This window comes from Auxenochlorella protothecoides, assembly GCF_000733215.1.
Source record: "Auxenochlorella protothecoides strain 0710 unplaced genomic scaffold scaffold101, whole genome shotgun sequence".
In the NCBI taxonomy this organism is placed as follows: domain Eukaryota; kingdom Viridiplantae; phylum Chlorophyta; class Trebouxiophyceae; order Chlorellales; family Chlorellaceae; genus Auxenochlorella; species Auxenochlorella protothecoides.
The window spans coordinates 44,728-66,510 of record NW_011934437.1 but is presented as its reverse complement, the minus strand read 5'-3'; the positions used below and the strand labels follow the sequence as shown (position 1 = coordinate 66,510).

Sequence of the window (21,783 nt, the reverse complement as noted above, 5' to 3'; positions counted from 1 at the left end):
GTTGGTTGGGGGGGGGGGGGGGGGGGGGGTAGGTTGGGTGAGGACAAGAAACCAGGGAGCGGGGCGCATAATGTTCGAGTGGCTGGGGCAGGGCGGGTGTGCATCGGTGTGTGGCTCCAAACCCCAGCCTCGTCAGCCCTTCAGGCCCGCACCGGAGCCTTCCTCTCCTCAGCCTCCCTCCCCAATCAATCACCCCGCAGGGAGGCGTCGGCCATCCTGAGCCAGGCCACGCCGGCCTCCCTGGTCATCCTTGACGAGCTGGTGTGATCAAGGGAAGGGGAGTCGTGTTGCAGGGTGCTTGCAACAGATTGAAGCGACCCCCCACCCCACCCCCCCACCCCCCCCGGGCCCTGCAGTAAGTCCTTTGCCACCCACCCCACCACCCCCGGTACCCCACCCCGCACATCGTCTCCGCTGCTTGCAGGGGCGCGGGACCAGCACGGAGGACGGCGTGGCGCTGGCCCAGGCCACGCTGGAGCACCTGGCGACACGCACGCGCTGCCTGACGCTGTTCGTGACGCACTACCCCGAGGTCCCCGCCGCGGCCGCGCGGGAGGAGGGCCTGCGGGTTGCGGTCCGGCTGGGGCGCATGGCGGTCCTGGAACGGGGGGGCACGCCACCCAGCGTCGCCTTCCTGCATCGCCTGGAGCCGGGGGCCGCCACCGCCTCCTTCGGGCTCAATGTCGCGCGCATGGCCGCCCTGCCCCCGGCCGTGCTGGCCGCGGCGGGGGCGCGCGCGGCGCACGCGGGGGGGCTGGGCACGGTCCTGAAGGACCTCCTGGTGGCCTCGGAGAGGGATAATGAGGACCTGGGGGCGCTGCAGCAGCACGTGCGTGCCGTGCTGGCGCTGTGCTGATGCTGGCCTGGTGCTGCCTCCGTTGTTAACAATGGGTCGGCAGGTAGGGCGCAAGCGGGGCGAAGGGCCAGGTCTTGCACACATCTCGGGTATGTGTGAGGAGTTCAGAGCTTTTGCGCAGACGCATGGGCTGGAAAGCGATTCATTTAGCGGGGCATGCCCGTCCTCTCGATTCAATGGTGGGGGACGACCCTGCATCGACCCGGGACGGGATGACCCCCCAACGGACGATCGATCTGCGTTTTCAAAGGGACTAAAAATACCGGACGCTCCAGCATTCTCCCATCATCCACTCCACACCCTTTGCAGAGTAGTTAATCAACAGGTGTGAAGGCTGTCTCGGTGCTTCAGTTCCGCGACTCACGACCCGGCCCGGACTCCGTTGCCGCGACGAGCTGCTGCCTGCCAACGCACCTCGCGCCCCACTCCCCGCAGAAACCTGCCATCATGAGTGGAAAAGGAGCCAAGGGACTGTCCGGAAAGGGAGCCAAGGGCACCCTCGGAGGCATCAAGGGCGGAGACAAGAAGAAGCCCATCTCGCGGTCTGCCAGGGCAGGTACGCCGACAGCAGGCCAGGGCACTCCTTACTCGGATATTCTACATCCTTCTTGTAATCTGAAAAGCGTTTGCGGCGCGGGATCGCGGCAACGGTACACACATCTAACCAACCCCCTTCTGCCCCCCGACAGGTCTGCAGTTCCCCGTGGGTCGTGTGCACCGTCTGCTCAAGTCCCGTGCCACGGCCAACGGCCGTGTGGGAGCCACTGCCGCTGTGTACGCTGCCGCCATCCTGGAGTACCTGACTGCTGGTAGGTGACAGCTGGGCGCCAGGTTCAAAATTTCAGGGAAAGGCCCAGCGACTTCTGCGTCTGCAACACTCAACTTACATTTCTGTCCCCCACCACACCATCACAGAGGTGCTGGAGTTGGCAGGAAACGCCTCCAAGGACCTGAAGGTGAAGCGTATCACCCCCCGTCACTTGCAGCTGGCCATTCGTGGCGATGAGGAGGTGCGTGGGGGATCGGTTCTGTTCCATGTTTTGCCTAGTTGCAGCTGCCTCTCAGAATATTGTGTATGCTAGACTTGCTGCATCCTCTGCCCTCCCATGCTCTCAGCACCCACACTCTCCACCTGACCTCCCACAGCTGGACACCCTGATCAAGGCCACTATTGCTGGTGGTGGTGTCATTCCCCACATCCACAAGTCCCTGGTGACCAACAAGCAGGGCAAGAAGGAGGGTCTGCTTCCCATCATCTAAACCATGCCCTCACAGGCCTCTGTATACAGATAATGGCTCGTCTGGCGCTGAGACGCGGCCTAGTGCCCAGCCTGAAACACGGTGCCTGGCCACCCCTGACTCTTGACACCTCCCCCACCTGACTACTCGCCCAGTATCGTGTTGTTCATGACTGTGTGTAACCTGCGCCATTTACCTGCATGAAAAGAGTATTTTTTCGTTTCTGGTAGCAAGGGAAGGTTGGGGTCCCACCTGGTGGAGCTGTAAGGCCAGTGAAAGAAACCACTTAAAAGACCCAGCGTTCATGCGGGGCACCGACGCAGCACGGCCCTCGCTCGAAATCATTTCCGGCAGCTGAATATAGAGACCCACGCTTGCGCATGATGCACTTCCGCGAACCTCGAAATAGTAATGACAGGCACATGCTCCCCCCTCCTGGCAGGTTTCTTGTATGCGCTGCCTCATCAGAGGCCTCCCGACACCTACTCGAGGTGAGTGACTCGCCGATGGACCTTGCTGTGTTTCCTATATGCTTGCATGAATGCCTGCACGCATGCCGATGAACTTAAGTTCGTTCTAATCGTAGAGGCTATGGCTGCCCTCGTGTTGCATCGGAGAGCGAGGCTCAGCGAACACTGGAACTCCTCCGGCCCGTGAGTAAGCCAGCTCATGCGGTCTACAAGCCATTCGTACCCAGGTACATTTCGCCTCCGGGGCGGGGCTTATCGAAGTACAGACTGGCATCGACGGGGTGAAACTTTCTTTGATCGCCGCGGACAGCAAACAGCCCCTTCCCTTCCCCTGTTGCAGGTCGCAGGCTGAACCCGGCCCATGCCCCCAGCGGCCCACCCGGCCTGCGCAACACCCGCCCAGCTGCCCTCCCGCGGTCTGTCAGCCTCCAAAGCATGCAGAACCCATCCCCACACAGATGGAGGACGACGACGATGCCTTTTTCGAGGGGATCGATGTGGACGGCCTGATCACAGGGCAGTCCACGGGGCTTGCCCAGGAGGCACCGCCCAGCAGCTGGCCAGCACACAATCCCCCAGAACAGGCACGTGCACGCCCTGCCCCGCCGCCGCCGCCACCAGCACCCCAGGCTCTGTCGGAGCCGGAGCGTGCCCGCCGGCTTGCGGCCGTCTCCGCGGCCCTGGCGGCTGCGGCCGAGAAGATGCTGGACGCCGAGGGCGACCCCGGGGCGCTGGCGACTGTGATGGCGGAGAGCCGGCGCCTCCGCGAGGAGAAGTCTGCGCTGCTCGCACAGCCAGGGGAGTCCAGATCTGGCACGGACGCCGCTACCAGGCCCCAGCCCTTGGGAGGCCCCGGCCCGGCCTCCCAGTTCCCCGAGGGTGGCAACCCAACCGGCGGCCCTCCATGGCAGCAGACCTCCCGCGCCTCGGCACCGACGGTGCAGGCCGCGCCGTACCGAGCCAGCTCCTGGGTCCAGGGCCCCGGTACAGCTCCCCCTCCCCTCACAAACAGCTACAGCCACCAAGGCGCCTCGCTGGGCTGGGAGGAGGGCGGCGCCCCACCCCAGCCGCCGGCCTGGACGCCGGACAAGGCCCTGGCGCGGCAGGCGGCGGGAGAGCGTGTGGACGCGACGCACGACGCCTCATGGCGTGGCGAGACCTTTGCCTGGAGCCGGGAGCTCCGGTCCCTGAACACCACGCGGTTTGGCAATTCGGGGTTCCGCCACAACCAGCTTGCCATCATGAACGCCAGCCTGGCGGGAAAGGACGTATTCGTCCTCATGCCCACAGGCACGTTGATGAGCGTTCATTGGTGGATGGGGCATGCCGGCTGCACTTGGAGGCTGCTGGGATGCCACGAAGCGAGGGCAAGCCCAGCAGAGGCGGGACCTGCCGCTGGGAATATGAGTGGTAGCACTCGCTGACCTTTGAGTGATGTGGCTCGAGCCGGAAAGACATCCGCACACTTTACATGCCTGGTCCCACTCACGCTCCCCCCCTTCTAATTGCACCTCCACCTGATCCCCCGCACAGGCGGCGGCAAGTCGCTGTGCTACCAGCTCCCGGCCGTGCTGTCCACCGGGATCACCATAGTGGTGTCGCCCCTGGTCTCCCTCATTCAGGACCAGGTGTACCACCTGGGCGTGCTGGGCATCCCCGCCGTCTGCCTGGGCGGGTCCATGGGCTGGGAGGAGCAGCGCGCGGTGTACGACGACATGACACGCGACCCCGAGGCCTCCAAGGTCCTGTTCATCACACCCGAGAAGCTGGCGGCCTCCGGGCGGCTGCAGGCCACCCTGGACCAGCTGCACCAGCGGGGCTGCCTGGCCCGCGTCGTCATCGACGAGGCCCACTGCGTCAGTCAATGGGGGCACGGTGCGGCCGGGGGGGTCCCATGACTGCTGAAAGTGGCTGGACGGGGGGCAAGGCGCGATGGGGAGGGGACCCTGCGAAGCTGGCCCATGAGCACACGATCCCACCCACGCCACCCGTCGCCCCCGCAGACTTCCGCAAGGACTACACGCGCCTCAGCTTCTTCAAGCAAAAGTGGGAGGGAGGGGTGCTAGTAGGCTGGGCTGCCTCGGTCGTGTCCCGGGGAGCGTTTGGGATGTGGCAAGGACAGCATCAAGCATCCAGACGAGCACGGGATTGGGACAAGTCGAGGGTTGCTGTGCAAGGTTCCATCCAGACTCCATTTCACCAACACCTGTCCATTTCCCCCACATCATCATTCCCACCCCCCCCACCTTTCCAGGTACCCCAGCGTGCCGCTCATGGCTCTCACAGCCACGGCCACGCCCCGGGTGCAGCATGATGTGGTGGCACAGCTGGGCATACACTCCTGCCTCATGTTCACCAACTCCTTCAACCGGCCCAACCTGAGGTGGGACGGGGAACTGGGTGAGGGGACGATTGTGCCACGTTGCAGGGCTGCGGTGCCAGGCCAGTGAACCCGAGTAGGCATGCATGCCCCGCCCGCCCACTGGCAGCCACCCCCTTGGCAGGTACGAGGTGGTGAAGAAGAAGAAGGTGGACACCTGCTGCGACGAGATCGCCACCTCCATCGTGAAGAACTACACCGAGAAAGTGGGGACGTCCAAAAGGGCCTGGCGCATGCAGGTCTGTGGCTTTGGAAGGCTTGTATTGCAGGCGGCTGGGCGACTGGCAGGCCCAAGGACCGGGCGTGAGCCACCCGAGCCTGCTTCCGGCTGGCGCTGTGTGGGTGCATCTGGCAGAGAGCATGGGTATCTGGCGCAATTCCACCCGCCCCGCCCTACCTGCACGCAGTGCGGCATCGTCTACTGCCTCACGCGCAATGAGTGTGAGAGTGTGGCTGACAAACTGGAGGTAGGGGGGTGAGGAGGGATTGGGCACGGCCGTCTGGACGTTTGTGCCCACCTCTGTCCTCACGAGGCTGCAGAGGGCCCCTGGTGGAACCTGGCAAAACAGGAGCACGGACTTGGCATCAGTAGTGCACGGACTGCGTCACACACCTGCTCATTCCTCGCTACTGATCTTCCTTAAATGCGCAGCGGAAGCTAGGGGAGCTGCTGTTCCCCCTGGGGGGTGGGCGCCGCCGTGTCAGGTACCACCTGCCTGCACAAGAGTGTGCCTGGGGAGGGGTTGGGGGCAGCACCCTATACAATGTGCCCTGAACTGTCCTGAAAACGCGTGGCACAGATCCTCCTCGTGCGTCTCAGCCAGGGGTACACCTCGCCCCGCTCCCCTGCAGGCACTACCATGGCAGCCTGACGGCAGAGGAGCGTGAGAACGTCCAGTCCGAGTGGACTAATGGAGAGGTGGCGCTGATCGTTGCGACCATAGCCTTCGGGATGGGTGGGTGGCATGGCCAGGGAGGCAGGCTGAGGGATTGACCAGCTTCATGGACCTGTGTGTGATGAGCGAGGCTGGTTCTTCATGCTCAACAACTGAAGATGGGGCGTGGTGGCTGCGCATGTATCATGGTGGTGCAGATGCTGGGCCCACTTTTACTCGTTGCATGATGATGGATGATGCCATCTACAAGCTACCGCAGTCAGCGTGCTGCCTCCACCCCACGCACAACACCCAATGCACTTTCCAGGCATCAACAAGGCCGACGTTCGGTTCGTGATCCACTTCAGCCTGCCCAAATCCCTGGAGGGGTACCTCCAGGTGCGCTGGGATGTTTGGGGAAGGGACAGCGTGTGCTGGGCAGTAGCACATGTCCTGTCTGCAGCTGTGATCAAGGTGTATCCACCCAAACGCTTGGGCTCGCCGCTCTCACCCCACCCGCTCCCCGCCAACCTCGCCAGGAGAGCGGGAGGGCTGGGAGGGACGGCCGCCCCGCCACCTGCCTGCTGTACTACTCATATGCTGACGCAGCAAAATCGCGACACATGCTGCGCCAATCTGCAGAGGAGAACAGGTCGCCGCTGGAGCAGCTGAAAAGCAACGAGGAGTCCCTGAATGCCATGGTGGGTGGCCGAGGCTTTTCAGGGGCAGGGCTGGGGGTTGGAACGGCAGGGGTATTTGAAGTGACCCCCAGGACGGCGGCTTGCAATGCTATCCTTGCGATGGACTCCAAGCCCTTCAATAATAGCTGTTGCCGCGCCCTGGCCTCTGCCCGCCCATCTTCCCCGCCTGCCTGCCCCTCCCTGCGCAGGTTGCGTACTGCGAGGAGCAGGTCGAGTGCCGCAGGGTGCTCATGCTGCATCACTTTGGGGAGCACAGCTTTGATAAGAGCAAGGTGGAGTGGCTGCGGGAACCTTGTGGGGCAAGGGCGGGTCTTCATGACACAGCCGGGATGCCCATAGACTGCAGAGTTCTGGGGCCAGGAGCAGTGCATAGTGCACAGAGGCCTGGCCCCTCAACAGCAACCCCCAATTGGGGTTGGCTGCGTAGCCCAATGCTCTGCCTCCCTACATCATCCTTGCCTGTGGCCACCCTGAGCCCCACACACATCCATCGCCCTGCCGTCACGCAGTGCGGCGGGACGTGCGACAACTGCGCGCGCAGCGCCACGCAATCCTATGTGTACGAGGACCAGTCGGAGGCCGCGGCCAAGGGTGCGGTGGGATCGGGGCCTGGCGGGTCTCACGCTTCTCCCTTGCTGGATCGATGCTGGAGCTGCCCGGTCTCACCCTTCAGATTTCAAAGCACTTCCTGAGCAGCGACTGCCCCTCCTGTGGACGGGGTCACTCTTGGTCCCTCCTCAAACCGCCCCACCATCCAAGCAGATACCCCTGCCACCAGGCATACGCCGTTTACCCACCCCCCACTCTTTCCCTAGATCTCCAGCACCCCTTTCCCCTCCCCCGCAACCACCAACCCTGCAGTCCTGGAGGCCAGCCGAGCCGTGGGCCCGGCCTCCATGTCGCTGCTGGTGGACACGGTGCGCGGAGCCAACACCGCCGCCATCCGGCGCGCGGGCCTGGTTGGCCTGGCGGCGCACGGCTGCGGCCGCGCTTTCTTGAAGAACGGCGGCGAGGCGGAGCGCCTCATCCGCCGCATGGTGGTCCAGGGCCTGCTCCTGGAGCGCACGGCGCGGCAGGAAGTGCACATGGCGGTGGTGGCCACGCTGAGCGTGTGCGAGGAAGCCGCCGCGCGCCTGGCGGCCGGCCGGCTGGCCCTTGTGGTGCCGGTGCTGCAGCCCAGGCCCGGCAGCAGCGGGGCCAGGAGCGGCTCGGGCGAGGGCAGGAGAGGCTCGGGCGAGGGGACGGGGGGGGGGGGCGAGGACGCCGCGCCCGGGCCCCGGCCGACGCTGGCGCTGGATCGCTCGCTGGCGGCCAACCCGCTGCAAGAGGACTGGGCGGGCGGGGCTGGACACCGCAAGGGTGGCCAGCGGGCGGCGCCGGTGTGCTCCGCCCTGGCCATTGCCAGGGCGGGGCAGGGACGGGCAAGAAAGCACGGCGCGGAGGAGGAGGACGACCCCATCGACCTGTGCCTGGACGTCGAGGAGGTGAAAGGAAGAGGGGGGGGGAGGGGGGGGCTCGGTGAGTGGCATGGCTTCTTGCTCTGGGCGGGATGCTGATGGCCAATGCTTCTACATAGTGAGTGGGGCTCTGCACCATGCGCCGTGGCCCAGGACCCACTCCCTACACACGCCCTTCCCTCCCACATGACTCCTTAACAGACGGCGGTACGCACGCAGCTGATGAAGACGGCGCTGCACCAACTGAACGCCGCGCTGCGCCTCCAGCGCAACTCGGCGCGGGGCCCCTTCACCGGCGCCGTGCAGGCCTCGGTGAGAGCGGCCGGTGGGGGGTTGGGGGGGTGGGATCGCAAGTGGTGTGCCGGGGACGTGCACTGCACCTCCAGACACCAGCGCATGTCCTGCAGTTACTGCCTGCAGGCTGGTGGCGGTGTCGCGGCAGCCTGCAGCATGTGCATCCATGCCGCGCCTCCACCCCGCCCAACCGCTCGCCCACGCAACCGCCTCCACTCGAAACACCTCTCGCAGCTGGCGGCCTGCGCGCCGCGGACAGTCCAGGACTTCCAGGCCATGGTGATCAGCGGGGTGTCGGAGCAGATGAAGCGCCAGTATGGAGAGCATGTGGTGAGCACAGAGTGTACAGTTGGGCCCTCAAGTTGTAAGCCGCCGGGCTGTTTGGAGGGCAGATGAGCCCCATGGTCCACCTGGCGGGGCCAGGCGGCACTGCACCCCCCGCGGTCAAGGCTGACGTTGCCTGAGGCCCGCTGATCGCACCATGGTGCCCCAACTCCGACCTCCTTCAGGACAGCCGCCACAGCTTGCAGAACAGTCGCCCCCAGGCCCCACCCTAAGCCTTTGCCATCCACCTCTCCCCCTCCATCCCCCGCAAACGCAGGTCTCGGCCATCAACCAGGCGGACGCCTTCCTGGCCAGGATGCGGACAGGCGGCGCGCAGGCGGAGGAGTTTGCGCTGGACATCCGCGCCCTCACACCCTCCATGGTGGGGCGCCCGAGAGATCATGGCGGGGGGGGTGGGGGGGTGGGTGGGGGGGGATTTGGGTACCCGGATATGGTCGGCCTGCCATGCATCTAAGCTGTCGGGCAGGGTGCGTGAACTTCATCTGTCTCGACCCCAGCGGTGCTCCTTCCTTCCTTCGCCGAGGCACCCCCCCCCTCCCAATTCCGCCGCAGCAGGCCGGTGCTGGGATGCGGCAGCCCAAACGGGCGCGGATAGATGAGCAGGCGTGGTCGGACAGCGAGGGCGAGGAGGCTGCCTGGGCGGCCGTGGGTGAGCAGGCTGTGGGGATCCTGGGCAAGGCCCACCATGGGAGGGGTGTGGACATGGTGCGCATGGATCGCCGCAGCCTGTGGCCCACCCCTGTCGTTCCCGACTGCTGGACTCGGGTGCGCATGTCCCAGGGCGTCCCCACTCTCGCCCCCCCCCCCCCTCAAACGTCACCAAACCCTGCAGAGAACGCCGCTCGGGCACACCAGGGGCCCATGCATGCGCCCATGCTGGAGGGCTTCAGGTATCAGGCCGGGACAACAACACCCCCTCTGCGTCGACCCCCGGCCAGCTTGCAGAGCCCGGCCTGGCACGGCGCGGGGAAGGGCCAGGAGGAGCCGTCCTCGGCATCTAGGTGGCAGCGGAGAAAGGCGGGAACTCCGGAGGCAGCATGGGCTCGCGTCCGGTCCCTCATGACGGAACCGCTGGGCATGCACAACCAGGCATGATGCAGGCAGCAGAGCACCGCTTTTACACTGAATGTGCTGTACATGTAGGAGGTTGAAAGAAACAGAGCCTGGTCAGCGAGGCGATGCGAGCTGCCGTTGCATGCTCACGATTCAAGCTGGGAAACTGACGAGGTTGTCGATTATACGAGCATGACACTGTCATCGTGCGATTTTCCTGCTTCCATGTTCATCTCGATGCTGGCGCATGCTGAGATCTGCGAGGCAGCACGGTGTCAGTCCAGTACGACTCATCAGCGCGCGAGCTTCCCGTGTTCACGACTCGGGAATCGTCTGCCAGGTACTTGCCTGCTGGTAACTGCACAAACCTCGTTCCAGTATCCAGTCACTCCTGAATCCTCCCTGTTTTGTATCCAGCACGGACTCCAAATCCACAGAAACATCCCTTCCCCGCCCGTCAGTGGCACTCTCCGCGACAGATCAGGGACCACTCGATCCGTCCACCCAGCCTCATTTCTGCACTTCAGGCCACATCTAACGCCTGAGCCTCGCATTACTAGTGCATCATGGGATTCCAAGGCCGATCAGCAACGGCTGTGCTCTGTTTGAGCATCCTGCTGGTGGGCTCCATCCAGGCGTGCGTCGTGGAACAACTCCAGAACCTTTCCGGTCTTCTGGTGGTGTCTCAGGCCCTGCAGGTAGGCATGCTTCTCTGGATATGCCATGCATGGATGGTAGACTGTCGCCAAGGCTGCAATGGCACCCACGGGCTCCCCCGAGCCTCGCAGGCCGCAGAGCTGGCTGGAGCCTTGGAGACTCCGACGACCTCAGTCACCCTGCTCGCACCCAGCGACGTTGCCTTCCAAAAGTTTCTCTTGGAGGTGCGATTACGGTCTGCGTGTTTTCTGCGATGGCGGCGCCTGCCTCGGGAGGATCGGTGCTTGATTGGAAGGGGTGGGGAAGGACCTCGGGGCTGCAGTTTCCCGAGCTTGTCCAGGTCCCCTCAGAAACCCTAGTCTCACCAACCCTCCTTACCACAGGCCGACCTCACCCCCAGTGAGCTTTTCAACAACACAGAACTGCTGACGACAGTGAGCTGGGTTCTTGCATGAGATGCTGCAGAGATTGGAAGGCTTCTGGTAGTTGTGGTTGATCCTGGGGCTCTCGTCTCACGCCAGTATCCCTCACTGCACCTTCCCGCTGCAGCTCCTGTCCGCTCACACGCTCCCGGGCCTCATCCCGGGGAGTGATCTGGTGACTGGAGCTACCTGGGAGTCTCTGGAGCCGGGCGTGAACGTCACGGTGTGCCAGAGTGCAGGGGTCTTGGATGGCATTATGCTTATTGCAGTTTAATGGTCCTGATATGCAAGTAGGGGGACCTGGCTTTTCATTGTGTCGGCCAACACATCTGCCAAGTTAGTCCCTGCAAGCTAGCGTGCCCATGCTCCCTCCCTCTCCCCTCCTCATTCAGGCACAGATTCCTGCATACCCAAATGTTGTGGCCTCCGGGTCGTACCTCACCTCTGGGTATGGGCCCCCGGCCCGGATCATTGCTGTCCACAACCCCAGCGACTGCGAGAGCATTATCTACGTGTTGGACCAGGCAAGGCAACGAGGTCATGGGTTTGGATGTTGAGAGGTGGGAATGGGTTGCTGTTGACCCGGGGATCCTGCTCCTGGTCGGAGTGCATGATGTCATTCTTGGCAAAGCTCAGCCACATCATCTTCACCATTTCTTGCAACATCACAGGTCCTCCTCTCTCCTACACTCACCACTGAGCTGAGCATCCGGGAGTGAGCAGTCCTATCACCACCCTGGGAGCCCATCTGCCTTGAAAGGGTGTGTACAAACATGATCCCGCCAGGCTCCACGAATGAGCACTAGAGCATGAGTGAGCTGTTCTTGAACGTCCTGATGACCCTGGTCTCTTTGGGCAGTCTTGCCCTGCATCACTATACCGAGGTTCTACCCCTCCTTTTGTGCTCTCTTTCTGTTGATGAGGTGTAGGCAAGTTTACACTAGATACAATAGGTATCATGTGAGAGGAGAATGGTTATGTGATCAGGAGTTATGACCCATTTGTGTCGGCCAGTGGTATTGCTGCCTGGAGACGGTCAAAATTCCAACAGACTGGGTTATGATACCAACACCCTCAGATGTGCCGATCCCCCCCGCCCCTGCGCTGGTGTGTGAGACACGGTATATTACTGCCATATAAACGTACCGTCGATGATGTGCTTGACGAGAGACTCAAAGCATGGCATGTAGATCGATTTTATCGCACAGGAGATGGCGTATCAGTGAAACAAAGCAGCATCACAGCGGAGAATCGAGCCTCCGATAGAGCCATCGCTTCCGCTTCCAGCCGTCGTGCAGGCAGCACTGGGCGCGCATGCGTCCAGCATTGACACGATTACAGTGCTGGAGGACCTCATTCGCGACTTTGCCCAAGTCAATCCAGGAGTACAGGTCTCCATCGCGCTCCTGGCACAGGGGAGTCCACGAACGCAGCCAAGGTAGACGATGGCGCTATGCGTGTGATCCCAGCATGCGGATCGAAAATCCCAAAGTGAGCTATACCCACCAGGACACCCATGCCAGCAACCACATCACGCTGCAGCACTGCGTGCCATGGCGGAGACAACGCTGGAAGGGCCTTCCCTGAGCATGCTGCATGTGACCGTGCCCAGCGAGGAGGTTGGCCAACAGATAGCCGGCGCCCTGGTGGAGGGCAGGCTGGCAGCATGCGTCAACATTATTCCAGGTGGGGTTTGGGATTCCTGGGGACCTACTGCTGGGGGGTCGGATCCTGCCTTCCAAGTCTAGCCTGCGGCGTGCCACGGCCCATGCTGGGAGCCGCACACTCACCTTGGCACGGCGCACTTGTCTGCTGCATCAGCGCATCCACTCCAAGATTCATACCATCCATTCCTGCACCACCCGCCCAGGCATTCAGTCTGTCTACATGTGGAAGGGCAAGGTCGAGCGCGACGAGGAGCACCTGCTCGTGATCAAGACCCAGAGCATGCTGGTCCCCGACGTGGCCGCCAGGGTCAAAGCCCTCCACCCTTACGTAGAGCCGGAGGTGGTGGCCCTGCCCATCTCCGGGGGCAGCGCCAGCTACCTCGCGTGGGTCGCTGAGTGCACCACACACAAGACAGCCTGATCAAGCACGTCTGTTTCTTACTGTGAGGCAGGCTTTGTACCAGTAGGCGATGGCCTCTCGACCATGCAGCATGCAAGCTGAATCCACATGCACGGCCCAGGCCAAATGGGACCATTGGCCCTCCACTCAAAGCTTTCGAGTCGGTGGGAGGCGTAGAGTCTGGGCAACACATGCTGCGCACATGCTGCCGCTAGGCCGCGCTTTCCAGTGCCGCCAGCTGTACCTTCACATTGTTGGTGATGGCCGCCACCCGCTGCCGAGCGTGCTGCAGCCGGCGGTACTCGTAGTCCGGGTTGAACTGGGTGTGGAACTGGGCCAGCTGGGACTGCGGGGCGGGGGCGGGGGTGTGGGCGGCCAGGCGGCGATGCACCTCCTCCGGCGGCTCCCACAGCACGATCTCATCATAAACTTCGTGCACCACCTGAGTACAGCACGAGAAGAAAGGGCATCGAATGACTGTGAAGGAGAGGGCCAAGGGGGGGTGACATGCTGGTCATGCTGGCTGCACCACGGGGCAGGAGAATGCTGAGGTGCCCTCCAGATGCAGCCCAGGGCACCGGAGCCGGCCCCACACATCTCTTCCCCAACAGGCTGGTGGGTTCCAACACCAGCAGGCATGAGCCTCACCGGACGCTTGGCGTTGTTGCTCCCGCTGGCGTCGTACAGGGTGAGGTGATGGTACAGCTCCACAGGTCCTTCCCTGACATCCTCTCGGAAGTGCACCTGCATCGCAGGGCAGGGGTCCCTGGTGAAAAATTCTTGTGGGATGACGTCCCGGGGATCTGGTCAGGCGGATGTTGCCCTGTTGGTCACGCACCTGAGGAATGGCTCCGATTGATATTTGCCCCAAGAGCCCGATGACAACAGGCCCCGAAAGAATCCCGCCGACGGCGGCATGCCCTGCCGCACCTTGATGGTGATGTCAAATTCGCCCCACCCAACCTCGGTCAACTCGAAGGGCTGGTACTCCACATCCCGGTTTGGATTAGCAAAGGAAGAGTGCAGGCCAAATGTGACCTGGGGGGGTGGTGAGGGTCATGGCGGAGGCCATGAAGTGCCGGTGCAACTGGCATGTGAACCGACGTGCATTTCACATGTCGTAACCCAGCCAGCATCCCTCCCCCCGCAACCAACCTTGGACACCAGGTGCGCGAGGTCTTCGTTCTTGGCATGGCGCAAATAGATCGTCCACTTGTGTGAAGCATGGTCTGTCGCCTGCGCCGGGGCCCAGCAGGAATTGGGTGGGCTGTCCCGGCACGAGCACGGAGGGGGTGCAAGTCAATGCACACCTCAGCCATCCCAGGAATGCGTGCGTGGGCCACCGACCTTCTTTGCCAGCCAGAACGAGATGGTGCCTGTCACGACAGGGACAACTATGCTCACTCCCTTCATGCGCCTGACCCCATCCTGCGGTGAGTGACGTCACACTGCTGAGACAGAGCATGAAGGTTTACACCAATCACAACGCCGCAGTCTGCCTCCTTACCGTGTCCGTGAACACCTCGGGCTGGGCCTGGCCCTCTGCCATGGACGCTCCGTCTAGCGGCTCGACCGATCAGTCTTGCATCACATCCGGTCGATGATGTCGACGCTCACTCTCTTTGGCAGTACCCAACACCTTGGGTGCAATGACCTCGTCCATTGTGCCTCTCATAGAGGTCTCAATGTGCACTGCGATTGCCCACCGTCCCCTGGGCGCGAACTCGGGTGGGTTCCCCCCTTCCAGCTGTCACTGTGTCCGAATCCCTTCCTTCATGTATCACCCGCTGAGGCTCCAGTTCCATCGCGTCAACAGCGACATCAAGCACACAAGCCTCAAGCTGTCGGTGGCATGGCAGCGACGTCCTCGCCGCGGCTCTTGCTCGACCCTGCAAGCAACATACTAATCGTCAAAGTCATCTCGCTGGTTGGGCACGGGGGTCGGCTCCACACCCCAGATGTCCCTGCACAGGAGGCATTGTGGTGTAGGGTACTGAGCCAGGAATCCATGTTTCAGGCAATCTGACCCAAAAAACTGAGGCAAGCGCTGCCTGGCTGAGACTGAGCCCGCCGGTTTAGACACTTGACCATCGTCCCTCTTCCCCTTGTTGACCTCACTGGCTGCAATCCGATTCCCCTTCCAACATCCCCTCCATCTCACTTGGCATACTCCAGGATAGTGCGGTCGGAGGAGAAGAAACCGCTCCCGGCCGTGCTGTTGATGGACATGGCCGTCCACTCCTCAGGCTTCTGGTATACACGGTCCACGCGCTCCTGCACCAAGTTGAGAAAGGGAGGCAGGGTGACGCAGGGCTGCCTTGGGCGACAATCGCATGCCGCTCTCACCACCATACATTTTGCGCGAGGCCCCACTTTCCACGCACCTGGGCCTCGATGTAGGGGCCGAAATCGTTGGCAACCAGGTAGTAGTCCGAGTAGGTGATGGAGTCCAGCAGCGGCACAAAGTCTGCAGGTTGAGCGTGGCGTTTGGTGTGTCCCTGAGCTGGGAGAGACTAGACAGGAGTGGCCAGGGCAGTCCCCATTCCCTTCAGAGCGAAGCCCCCCCGCATTCCTGCCACAGCCCCCGTCCTTCCCCTTGTCCAGAAACGGCCTCAAAACTCACAGTCCTCCCAGCCAAAGGTCCCACTGCGGATCAGGTCCAGCGTGTGCAGGAAGCGCGGGTCCGGCTGCAGAAGATCTCATGGGTGAGGGTGGGGAGCGATGGTGAGCTCACCGCAAGCCAGTCTTGGAGTCCAGTGAAAAGGCGCTCTGCACCATGGACACAGTCCCCCAGGGAGCGCTGCCATCCAACTCTTCATTCTGACAACTTGCCTGGAACTCGGCCCGGGCTGCGCGTAGGCCTGCGACCTCGCTTGCGCGGGCGCCAAAGATGAAGATGTTGTCCTCCCCGATTTCCTGCACGGTGGTTTGAGGGGCGAGACCCTAAGGGAAGACGCGGCCTGAGTGTGCATGCAGGGCCGCGCCCAGCACATAGGCTTGCGAGCTGGGAGCGGCACTTGACGCCCACTTCGCCTGACCAACCCCCAGTGGCCGGTCCATGCAGCCCTTGTCAAAGAGACCGCGCCTCGAGCACGATCACCCCCTGTTGAAAAGACGTCAAACCTTACCTCTGCGATCTCGATGTTGGCGCCGTCCATGGTGCCGATGATGAGCGCGCCGTTCATGGCAAACTTCATGTTCCCCGTGCCCGAGGCCTCGGTGCCCGCCGTGGAGATGTGCTCGCTGAGCTCCGTGCCGGGGATGATGGCCTCCGCCACCGACACATTGTAGTCGGGCACAAAGGCAACCTTGAGCAGGTCGCCGACCTCTAGGTCATTGTTGACCTGCGAAACAGGGGCATGTGGGGGAGGAACGGGGTGGTCGGTTGTGCGCCAATGGGCGTCCTGCGGGCTGGAGCGAATCGGGGGGGGTGCCTGACGGTGTCGGAGCCCCATGCTCACCTGAACTCACACTCATGCTCCCCCCCCCCCAGCAAAGCGAACCACCCACCTTCTCGGCCACGGCGGAGACGAGCTTGATGATGCGCTTGGCCATCTCATACCCCGGCGCGGCCTTGCCCCCGATGACGCACACGCGCGGGACCACGCCTCCCCTCTCCGCCCGCGGCAGCTTCCGGATGGTGTCATAGCGGTGCACGATGCCCAGCACATTCAGCAGCTGGCGCTTGTACTCGTGGATGCGCTTGACCTGTGCAGGGTGGTGGTGGTGGGGCGTGTCGGTGGTGAGTGGCGATCCGGGTCCAGGGGGAGGGCAGCGCTGCAGATGGAGAGAGACTCATCGGCGTCGTGGCAGCAAGCATTTGTTGCCGAGGTGGCAATGCCCAGGACAGTGGCGAGACCCAGGCGGCTCCTCACGACACCTGCCTTCCCTTGGTGCTGTTCTCCTCCCCGTCCCACCCAGCCCTGCTCGTATGCACCTGCACGTCCAGCATGGCCTCGCGGTTGGGCAGTGCCACGCCCGATAGCCTTTCGATGGTGCTCAGCGCCTTGTCCTTGGCCAGGGCCTTGACCTCCTGCCAGCGCTTCTGCAGCGCCGGGTCCCTCGCGTGCTCGCGCAGCACCTGTGGATTTACTTTTGGATACTTGTGAAGTGGGTCCGAGGGAGTTGCGATTAAACCACCAGCGTGCCACCCATCCCCTCTCCTATATAACACACACACTCACTCACACACACACACACACACACACACCTGCGCACACAGTCTCTCATACACACAGCAACAAGCAAAACAACCACCCACCTTGAGTCGGTCCAGGTCCTTGATCCAGGCGTCGGAGCCCAGGGTGTCGGTGAGCAGCTCCCTCAGCGGCTCGTTGCAGAAGGCAAGCCAGCGGCGCGGCGTCACGCCATTGGTCTTGTTCTGGAACTTGCCCGGGAACAGCTCGTGGAAGGGGGCAAAGGTGTCGTCGCGCAGGATGTTGCTGTGGATGGCGGCCACGCCGTTGACGGTGCGCGCGGCGATGACGGCGAGGTAGGCCATGCGCACGTACTTGTCGGCGTCCGGGGTCTCCTCGATGATGGACATGCGGGAGATGCGGTCCCAGTCGTCGCCGTAGCGGCCGCGCATCTGCTGCAGGAAGCGCCAGTTGATGTCGTAGATGATCTGCATGTGGCGCGGCAGCAGCTTCTCCATCATGGCCACCGGCCAGCGCTCCAGCGCCTCGGGCAGGATGGTGTGGTTGGTGAAGTTGCAGGTCTCGGTCACCAGCTCCCAGGCCCGCGTCCAGCCAAGGCCCTCGTGATCCATCAGTACGCGCATGAGCTCGGGGACGAGCAGCGTGGGGTGGGTGTCGTTCATCTGGAAGGCCACCTTGTCGGGGAAGGCGTCCCAGGAGGCGTGTTGCTCGCGGTAGCGCCGCACCACGTCCTGCACGGTGGCGGAGACGAAGAAGTGCTGCTGCTTCAGCCGCAGCTCCTTGCCCTCATAGGTGCGGTCGTCGGGGTACAGCACTGAGGACAGCGTCTCGGCGCGCTGCTTGGCCAGGATGGCCTGCACGTAATCCCCCGTGTTGAAGGCCTGCAGGTCGAACTCGCGGTCCGGCTTGGCCGCCCACAGCCGCAGGTTGTTGGTGTTGTTGGTCTGGAAACCGGGGATGGGGGTGTCGTAGGCCACCGCGGTCACCTGCTCCCCCGGGTTCCAGCGAAAGGCCTGGCGCCCGCCGTCGTCCTGCACCGACACGTGGCCGTAGAAGGAGACCTGGTAGGCGATGGAGGCGGAGCGCTCCAGCTCCCAGGGGTTGCCAAAGTTGAGCCAGTAGTCGGGCTGCTCGTGCTGGAAGCCGTCGCGCAGGACCTGCCGGAACATGCCGTACTGGTAGCGGATGCCGTAGCCCCAGGCGGGCAGGTTGGTGGTGGCCATGGAGTCCAGGAAGCAGGCCGCCAGGCGGCCCAGCCCGCCGTTGCCCAGCGCCGCATCGCGCTCCTGCGTCACCAGCGTCTCCAGCGAGTAGCCAAGCTCGGCCAGCGCCTCCGTGTACTGGCCCCGCACCTCCAGGTTGTTCAGCGCGTTGAGCAGGCTGCGCCCCATCAGGAACTCCATGGACAGGTAGTACACGCGCTTGGGGTCCACCTCCTTGAAATAGCTCTGGGTGTCGTTCCACGACTCGATCAGGCGGTCGCGGATGGAGTAGGCCGTGGCCATGTACGCCTCCAGGTCATCAAACTTGTACCGCGTTTGGGCCAGGGTGTACTCCACATGGTGCACGATGGCCTGCTGGATGGCCAGCACGTTGTCGCTCGTGTACGTGTCCATCAGCGTGTGCAGGAGGTGGGCCTGGTCGCGCGCCGCCCCGGGCACCGCCAACAGCGGCCGGGTCTTGGCGGCGGGGGGCGGCGCGGCGGGGGCCCCCGCCCCGGCCACGCTCCCCTCAAGCGTCAACTTGATGGAGGCCGCCTCGGCGGGGGTGACGGCGCCGCCGCCGGGCTTGGCCACCCAGAAGCGGTCGTGGGCGTGGCGAGCATCGCCCCCGATGTCGGCCTTGGTCACGTCCAGGCCCAGCGCCTCGAAGGCCGAGGTCAGCCGGCTCAGCAGGCCTGGGGGTGAAGGAGGGTTGGGATGAGGATGGCGCGGGGGAGGAGGGGTTGCCGGAAGGGAGGTCGGGACGGGAGGGCACCAAGCATATGGGGCTGGGTCACTGATCTAAAATCCCCTCCCCCTCCCCTCAACATAAACAGGGCAGCACACCCATGACAGCCCCACCGTCCAGCGCCTTGCATGTCCAGTTCTGCCACCCCTGGACCCAGCACCAGGTGCGCATGCCCCCTCGGCTCGGAGTCCATCACTGACCGGCACGGTTGGGGCAGGTGAGCGAGATCAGTGCCCCCTCCTCGGTGGTCTCCACGGTGACGCTATGCTCGCTGGTGGCAGGGCTCTCCTTCACAGATGCCATGGTAACGCCGCCCGTGCGGCGGCAGCGGGGTGCATGCGCGGGGTGGGTGGGGCGAGGGCGGGGACTGGCCCTGAAGGGTCGGGGGAGGGTCCGACCCAATGCTCCCCCGCAGCCCACCGGTATGGCCGCGATCTGCATGACAGGCACTCAGATCCCGGGCCTGCCGGGGGTGCTGGGGTGGGAACAGGGCAGTGGTTCGATTTCTGGCTGGGGTGGGGAGGGGTGGGTTGCACCCTCCGACCAGCTGCAGCCTCCAGCAATCCAATCGAGACCAGCGATCCGTGCGGGTCAGCTGGGCTGAATTGCGAGCCGATACGAATGGATAGCTGGCTGGCGGGGGAGAGGGGATGAGGTTGGGCACGGCCCAGGCAGGACCCTCTGGCCGGAGGCGGGAGGGATGATTTCGTATCTGAGAGCGCCCTCCGTCTGGGGCCGCACTGGGAGGCCCGCAGACTGTCAAGGGCGACGCATGTCCCGCTTAACCCTTCTTCTATACACAATCGACTTCCATTACAAATCATGCGCCTGCTGTGCGGGCCCCATGCAGCTCTCATCCCCCCCAGTAGACCTCTCTGGGGTTTGCTCTCCAAGTCAGGAACCCCTCCCGCCCAGGTCGCATGCAGAGCGGGTCCCGGTACCCAGAGCCTTCCTGGTCCCAGTGATGTCCTGGAGTGCAACACCCTGCGTCCGCACCTGAGATCCCGGTGGGTTGCGATCGAGGATGGGGAATGGCCCTGCATGGAGGCCAAGGGGGGTAGGGTTTCCCCATGCAGGCCTACAGGGAGAACCCCCAACAAGGATTCCTGCAACAGGCCCGCCACTCCCCCCTTGCAGACACTCTCCATTCAACGAATCCAGCCACTTCAGCGGCCGCTTCGTGTCTGACGAGGATCGCGTGATGCTGAACGCCATCTACTTCTCCTCCTCCTCCCCCAGCGCCGACCGCGTGCGGTGCTCGGCGCCCGTGGCGGGCCTGGGGGAGAAGGCGGGGCTGGTGGTGCCCCCCACCTCCTCCGGAGGCGAGGCGGAGGCGGAGGACGTCTGCATCCCCCTGCCCACCTGGGGCATGCGTGCGGGGCCGAGGGAGTCCATCTACTTTGAGCCGTCGTTGACTCGGGCCGCGAGTGAGGGCGCAGGGGAGTGGGGAGTGGGAGGTGTGTGGGAGACCTGGGTGGCCAGTGTCAATCCCCTCCATCAGGATCAAACTCCCGGGTCCCCCTTGATTGCTGTGCAGTCGTGACGGTGGGCGGTTTGTGTCCGGGGCTGAATGACGTGATCCAGGGGCTGGTCAGGAAGCTGCGGGATTACGGGGTCCCAGAGGGCAGTACCTTTGGCATCAGGTGTGTGCGGTTGGAGGAGGGGGGATTGGTGTGCTTGCGTAGGAGGCGGTGCGACGGCGAGCTTGGCCTGGTCAACATGCATCAGTCTTGGGATTGAGGTTCACACCAACCAACACCCCGGACCCCTTGGCAGGTACGGGTTCCAGGGTTTCTACTCCAAGAAGCACCGCCCGGTGGTGCTGACAGGGCGCAGCGTGGAAGACATCCACCTGGAGGGCGGCTCCATCCTTGGCACATCCAGCATTGCGCCCGACTATCGGTGTGGGGTGCTTGTGTGGCTGGGTCGGAGCCTGGAGGTTGTGGTATGCTCCACTGTGTGCATTCCCTGTCTCGAGCTGTCTGTAGCACTCTTGTGTGTGAGCTCCCCCTCCGCTACCTCTCCCAAACCCCTCAGCAAGATCGTGAGGATGATTGACCTGATGGGCCTGGACATGCTGTTTGTCATCGGCGGCGCCGGTGGCCACATGGGCGCCACCCAGCTCGAGGCCCTGCTGACTCAGCACGGCGTGCGCTGCGTGGTGGTGGGGGTGCCCAAGAGCATCGACAACAGCATCCTGCTGGTGGGGCGGGAGGCTGTGTGGGGCGAGGTCCTGTGGCAGCTCTGGGGTCAATGGCAATGCAGCTGGGTCTGCAGCCAGAGACTGCTGCTCACGGTTGACGCTTGTGCAGTCTAGTTGGGCATGAGTGCCCAGCAATTCACTGTGCAAGGGGAGGCCACGGGTCTCGACACCATTGCGTCCTCCACGTTCCCCCCTCTGCCAGGTGGACAGGTGCTTTGGCTTCGAGACCGCGGTGAATGAGGCCCAGCGCGCCCTGTTTGCCGCCAAGGTGGAGGCGCTCTCCACCTGGCATGGCATCGCGGTGGTGAAGCTCATGGGCCACGCCTCGGGCTTCATAGCGCTGGAGGCTTCCATGGCCTCCGGCATCGTCGACGCGGTGAGGGCTGGCGGGTGGCGTGGGGTCTGGGGTTGGGGGCGACGACTGGCCAGAGGGGGGGTGGGATGCCAGTCGCCGGCGATCGTGCTGTGAGTTTGGCGCTGCAGAGGCTCACCCCGCGTCAAGGAGGCAATCAGGGGGGCTGCCTGGCCGTGCTCCGGTCCCATAACATTGCCAGCATGGACCTTCTCAAGTGTGCTGGCAACCGCACGGTTTCGTTGCTGCCTCTTTCAGGGTCACCCACTCCCTGGGCCCTCCCTTTGAACCCAACCAGCCCTCGT

General features: G+C 63.6%; 7 protein-coding genes across 7 annotated transcripts in view; 5 read left to right on the top strand and 2 right to left on the bottom strand.

The window, feature by feature from the left end:
* Positions 1 to 2,116, top strand: part of F751_0286 (putative histone H2A variant 3) — a gene marked incomplete at both ends in the record, with an annotated part of 3,260 nt that extends 1,144 nt beyond the window's left edge. Inside the window, 6 exons of the mRNA XM_011403277.1 lie at positions 201 to 261; positions 425 to 625; positions 1,292 to 1,412; positions 1,546 to 1,665; positions 1,772 to 1,866; positions 2,003 to 2,116. Of these exons, the coding sequence (XP_011401579.1) occupies positions 201 to 261; positions 425 to 625; positions 1,292 to 1,412; positions 1,546 to 1,665; positions 1,772 to 1,866; positions 2,003 to 2,116 (712 nt within the window). The remainder of the gene's footprint in view (positions 1 to 200; positions 262 to 424; positions 626 to 1,291; positions 1,413 to 1,545; positions 1,666 to 1,771; positions 1,867 to 2,002) is intronic.
* A 907-nt stretch (positions 2,117 to 3,023) lies between these two features.
* On the top strand, positions 3,024 to 9,712 carry F751_0285 (ATP-dependent DNA helicase Q-like 4A; the record flags this gene model as incomplete). The annotated part of the gene is made up of 17 exons (XM_011403276.1): positions 3,024 to 3,975; positions 4,099 to 4,440; positions 4,569 to 4,611; positions 4,820 to 4,948; positions 5,070 to 5,151; positions 5,353 to 5,420; positions 5,798 to 5,901; positions 6,149 to 6,219; positions 6,360 to 6,521; positions 6,710 to 6,793; positions 7,031 to 7,112; positions 7,383 to 7,630; positions 7,850 to 8,005; positions 8,180 to 8,290; positions 8,507 to 8,602; positions 8,874 to 8,978; positions 9,173 to 9,712. 17 exons carry the CDS (start codon positions 3,024 to 3,026, stop codon positions 9,710 to 9,712), a joined length of 3,375 nt encoding a protein of 1,124 aa, XP_011401578.1.
* Positions 9,713 to 10,236: 524 nt separating this feature from the next.
* F751_0284 (hypothetical protein) lies at positions 10,237 to 11,468 on the top strand (the record flags this gene model as incomplete). The annotated part of the gene is made up of 5 exons (XM_011403275.1): positions 10,237 to 10,368; positions 10,711 to 10,761; positions 10,877 to 10,972; positions 11,148 to 11,261; positions 11,421 to 11,468. The coding sequence occupies 5 exons, from the start codon at positions 10,237 to 10,239 to the stop codon at positions 11,466 to 11,468; spliced, it is 441 nt and encodes a 146-aa protein (XP_011401577.1).
* An 834-nt stretch (positions 11,469 to 12,302) lies between these two features.
* Positions 12,303 to 12,837, top strand: F751_0283 (Divalent-cation tolerance protein CutA; the record flags this gene model as incomplete). Its single annotated transcript, XM_011403274.1, has 2 exons — positions 12,303 to 12,435; positions 12,620 to 12,837. 2 exons carry the CDS (start codon positions 12,303 to 12,305, stop codon positions 12,835 to 12,837), a joined length of 351 nt encoding a protein of 116 aa, XP_011401576.1.
* Positions 12,838 to 13,027: 190 nt separating this feature from the next.
* Positions 13,028 to 14,365, bottom strand: F751_0282 (AF-9-like protein; the record flags this gene model as incomplete). Its single annotated transcript, XM_011403273.1, has 5 exons — positions 13,028 to 13,258; positions 13,465 to 13,560; positions 13,747 to 13,854; positions 13,972 to 14,052; positions 14,324 to 14,365. The coding sequence occupies 5 exons, from the start codon at positions 14,363 to 14,365 to the stop codon at positions 13,028 to 13,030; spliced, it is 558 nt and encodes a 185-aa protein (XP_011401575.1).
* A 354-nt stretch (positions 14,366 to 14,719) lies between these two features.
* F751_0281 (Glycogen phosphorylase 1) lies at positions 14,720 to 19,226 on the bottom strand (the record flags this gene model as incomplete). The annotated part of the gene is made up of 10 exons (XM_011403272.1): positions 14,720 to 14,780; positions 14,978 to 15,090; positions 15,201 to 15,283; positions 15,440 to 15,514; positions 15,645 to 15,732; positions 15,945 to 16,160; positions 16,327 to 16,524; positions 16,754 to 16,897; positions 17,078 to 18,870; positions 19,124 to 19,226. The coding sequence occupies 10 exons, from the start codon at positions 19,224 to 19,226 to the stop codon at positions 14,720 to 14,722; spliced, it is 2,874 nt and encodes a 957-aa protein (XP_011401574.1).
* Positions 19,227 to 19,347: 121 nt separating this feature from the next.
* The window catches only part of F751_0280 (6-phosphofructokinase 5, chloroplastic), a gene marked incomplete at both ends in the record, with an annotated part of 4,057 nt that continues 1,621 nt past the window's right edge, over positions 19,348 to 21,783 (top strand). The window contains 6 exons of the mRNA XM_011403271.1: positions 19,348 to 19,403; positions 20,085 to 20,350; positions 20,461 to 20,566; positions 20,700 to 20,825; positions 20,961 to 21,126; positions 21,329 to 21,502. Coding sequence (XP_011401573.1) covers positions 19,348 to 19,403; positions 20,085 to 20,350; positions 20,461 to 20,566; positions 20,700 to 20,825; positions 20,961 to 21,126; positions 21,329 to 21,502 — 894 coding nt within the window. The remainder of the gene's footprint in view (positions 19,404 to 20,084; positions 20,351 to 20,460; positions 20,567 to 20,699; positions 20,826 to 20,960; positions 21,127 to 21,328; positions 21,503 to 21,783) is intronic.